This window comes from Acyrthosiphon pisum, chromosome A2 (genome assembly GCF_005508785.2).
Source record: "Acyrthosiphon pisum isolate AL4f chromosome A2, pea_aphid_22Mar2018_4r6ur, whole genome shotgun sequence".
In the NCBI taxonomy this organism is placed as follows: domain Eukaryota; kingdom Metazoa; phylum Arthropoda; class Insecta; order Hemiptera; family Aphididae; genus Acyrthosiphon; species Acyrthosiphon pisum.
Window position 1 is genome coordinate 23,396,596 of NC_042495.1, and position 4,036 is coordinate 23,400,631.

The 4,036-nt window shown below is 29.1% G+C and overlaps 1 protein-coding gene across 4 annotated transcripts in view; it reads right to left on the minus strand.

The window, feature by feature from the left end:
* Window positions 1-183: 183 nt before the first annotated feature.
* Window positions 184-4,036, minus strand: part of LOC100159743 (aminopeptidase N) — a 34,098-nt gene continuing 30,245 nt past the window's right edge. For all 4 annotated transcript variants that reach the window (XM_016804979.2, XM_003240452.4, XM_008185366.3 and 1 more), the window contains 5 exons: window positions 1,083-1,282; window positions 858-1,025; window positions 653-793; window positions 456-537; window positions 184-380 (listed from right to left, as the gene is read on the minus strand). In XM_016804979.2, coding sequence (XP_016660468.1) covers window positions 249-380; window positions 456-537; window positions 653-793; window positions 858-1,025; window positions 1,083-1,282 — 723 coding nt within the window. In that variant the 3' untranslated portion in view covers window positions 184-248. The remainder of the gene's footprint in view (window positions 381-455; window positions 538-652; window positions 794-857; window positions 1,026-1,082; window positions 1,283-4,036) is intronic.

Here is a 4,036-nt window from a genome sequence, read left to right on the forward strand (position 1 = left end):
TGCCGTTTAAATATGACAAATTTAATTAAGATATCCAATAAACTATTCTGATCTGAAATTTGCATTTTGTGACACAACTCAAGGTAAAATATTAACAACGTCAGATTATTAAAAAAGTATGTAGTTAAAAATGGGAATAACTTAATATTTCTAGTATGCTACGTTATACATATTATGTCAAAGTGGCCGAAAACTGTACAGTTATTAATACAAATCAAACTGTGTTCAAGCGCCCACTCATAACATCATTAATATGGTACTATTTTATTATAAAACTTCGATGTCCATTCAATGTTTTTCTTAATAGTCTCAGTTATCTGATTGATAACTGAATTAGGTTCTTTAAAGTAACTTGATGATTTAATAATAAATGATTGGAGCTGTTAGGAAAAAAAAAACATTTGAATGAAACTTTTGGTTTTTAACAAAATAAATAAAATTGTTCTGTTAATTACCTCTTTTAATTCTTCTTTAGTTTTCATTTGAGACGCAATATTATTTACATATCCAACTAAACTATCGCCTTTACGTTCGTCGCTAAAAATTTAAAATAAAAATAATAGGTAATATGAACTTTCAATTTATTCTAATTTGTTCATACTACATAATATGAATATTAACACAAACAAAATAAAATTTCACGATAACTCACTATTCATATATATCTGCAATTTTGCAATACAAAAATTCTTTTGCTACTAAAAATCCAACTTCATTTAACTTTACAGAGTCGAGTACTGCGGAGGCGTAGCCTCTGGGAATAATAGATTCATCAAGTGACCAATTCAAATATCTAAATCAAAAACAATGGTAAACATTATTGTGATGTCTGTATTACGCATAAATGATATTAATACCTCAGTATTAACGATTTTGTTGAACTACATCCTAATGCAAAGATCATATCAATTTTGTCAAACCTAAAATTGGAACGCTGAAAACGTTTCCATAAAAAGTTCCATTCTTCTTCACCTCCATATTTCATAGCGTAACAGTTAATATTGATTTTCAGATCTTTAGGCAATCTAATATATTTTGATTACAGTTAGTATTTAATCCAATTAAACTTCGATAAAACTCACATATTATTATTGTCTGGATCTACACTTTTAATCCATTTTCTAAACAAGTCCAGAACTCGTTGGATACAGTCCTTTGTTTGGTATTCGCAGGCTCTGGAAATCACGAGACGTTTAAAATTTATGTTTTCATAACCATTAACTTTCTCGTCCAAGTTTCTGAATTTGCTATACACACACGACAACATATCCCGCATATTGTTCTGAAACCATATTTCATTAAGCAACGTCCATGCGACAAGTAAATACAACAGGTAAATATTCAAAATATAATACAATTAGTATGGAGTTCGGGACAAGAACTATAAATAGTTCATAATTTAATTTATTTTAATCTTTTGGTAAAAAAGTCAAAAAATATATTTTTTTATTAAATTATTTAAAAAAAATATCGAAGATAGCTTTTTTGTAGAGTTAATTTTTCTGAAAATATTGATGTTTCGACATTTTGATTTCGTTAATTTCCTGATTTTTAATATTTTTTTCTAGTTTCTAGAAAAACAGTGAATTATTTATTCTATTTAAATCTATAGTGGTATCAAATATATGGCCTGTGCCCCGCGTGCTCGTACGGCTCACGAACGCCTTTAGTGTGGCTCGCAATAGCATATTATTTTAACTCTTGAAAATTAATTGATGAAATTTTAAATAATTATTGTACAAAAAATCAATATTTACATCTTTGTAATACCTATTAATAAATACGGTTATATTATAATAATTATAATCAATAGATAAAATAAATTTATTTTGTTTATTTTGGAATTAGTACTTATAAATACGAAATAGTTAATATTATTATAATTTTTAATATTTGATATTATAATCTTGTACCGTTTTCTGATAATATTTGATAAATAACTTATTGATTAATAATTAACTATCGCCTTATAACAATTAAACAATTATTCAATTGATTAAAAATTACAATTACAAAATATCATGTCCACCATTTCATTTTTGTTGAAAGTGAAGCTTGATGGACTAATAATTTTACTATTAATATAAATGAATAACAACACGACAATATGATTATGTATATTAAGTATAATATATAATAACGTACAACTGGACAATTTAACGTGACTGTACACACACACCGTATACGCACTGTACGACGGTGTCTGCGCAAGTGAGTATTACATACTTCAAAGGCCCTATATATATGATTAGTTGAGGTCATCCCGTATCCGTATACAATATAGAAAGCGATAGTAAAAGTGTTGCACAGCTATATCGTAACCGCATAAGTATCTATTAGAAAACGACATTGTACACGCACGTGTGTTTACATGGTTTGAATACTAACATTAATTGTATATTTCAACAATTTTAATAATTAAATAATTATTCCTACTTTTTAGTTGTATTATAAATTCTAAATTCTAAATTCTAAATTCATTTTTAAGGTATGGTTACATTGTTTAACAATATGTAATTGCTCAATATCTTAATAGGTACTTATGAAAAAGTTACAAAGTAACAAAGATCAACATGTGATTTGAATTTGAATTATTCTCTACTCATAAAAGTACCTGTTATATTATTTAATAAAGTTGTAATGTTATTTTATGGGTCAAACTAATTTTTCAGTACCTATTACATAAAAAATTGTATTGTCTTTAATGCATAACAAATTATAAAGGTATCATCATAGCATTTTGATACGCATCCTCCGCTCTTTACGTCACCTATATCGTAGTTCTCCACTTCTTATTGGCTGTCAATCATATATGTACAATGTACATATATAACAATAACATAAAACCAAATCAACCAATGAGAAGTGGGGAACTACGATATAGGCGGAGGTGAAGAAGATCCGTATCTACTGCGCAAAACTAGTACAACTCTGATGATACCTACCTATATAATTTGTCATGATTTAATGTATGAGTAATACCTTCACGGGCTTATCAGATTTAACAACGTACGTTACCCCAGCCCCCCACATATAAATTTTCGTGATTTTTCTTTTGCCAATATTTACCTAGTACGTTGTACGTTATTTGTTTGAATTTGTTTGACCTGTTTTGGAGTATATACAATGTGAGTATTATTTGTTTTAAATTACTTTATACTCAACCCAATTATTTTATTATATTCTTATTGTTTTTGGAAGATAATCTAAGCTAAGAGGTTCTATAATCAATAAGCATATCACTATTGCTTGGTACCTTGCCATTTAATAGTAGTAATCTGTAATAGTACTAATAATCAGTAGTTACCCAGAGTATATCCAGAGTAGGTATGCAAATTTATTTATCAGAAGTCTAATAGTAGTATCCAGTTCATCTCAAATATGAAAAAACATAAATCAAATGTTTGATTTTATCAAAAAAATGTAAATGGTAAATTATAGCATATAAAAATACATTTTTGGTTGTAATTAGCCAGGTACTTACCTGACTAATGTTAATGTTTTAGATTTAGTTATTTAGTAAATTAGGAATTTTATGTATTGAGTATTAAGGATTTTTATAGGTAGATCTCTAATAATAATCTTGGGGGCCGGAGGAGAAGCAATATGAGCAACAGGTCCTTCTCCGGCTCTCGATCAAACAGGAAAAAAAAAATCTCTAATAATTTAGGAATTTTATGAATTCCTAACCTAACCTACCTATTCAATAATCTTAACAGAAAAATAAGGGTATTGCTACGTACGGACCCCTCTACTCCGCCCCTACACATAGTCATAATACACAGCATCGATTTCCTATGGTAACACGTAAATAGTTAGATGATGTCACCGCTGTACATAAAGCCTTGGGGGAGCAATACTATAAATGTTAGCAACAGTCTCGGCGTCTGCCAACGGCCAGATAACAAACCCGAACCGTGAGATATCTGTGAGACCTCCTCGGACCGCAGTAGATTCTACGAATCAGTTATTGGCACTATGACAGACGGCTGCGGGTATACTTGGTCATTTTACGACACCTCGCACCGACCAAAGG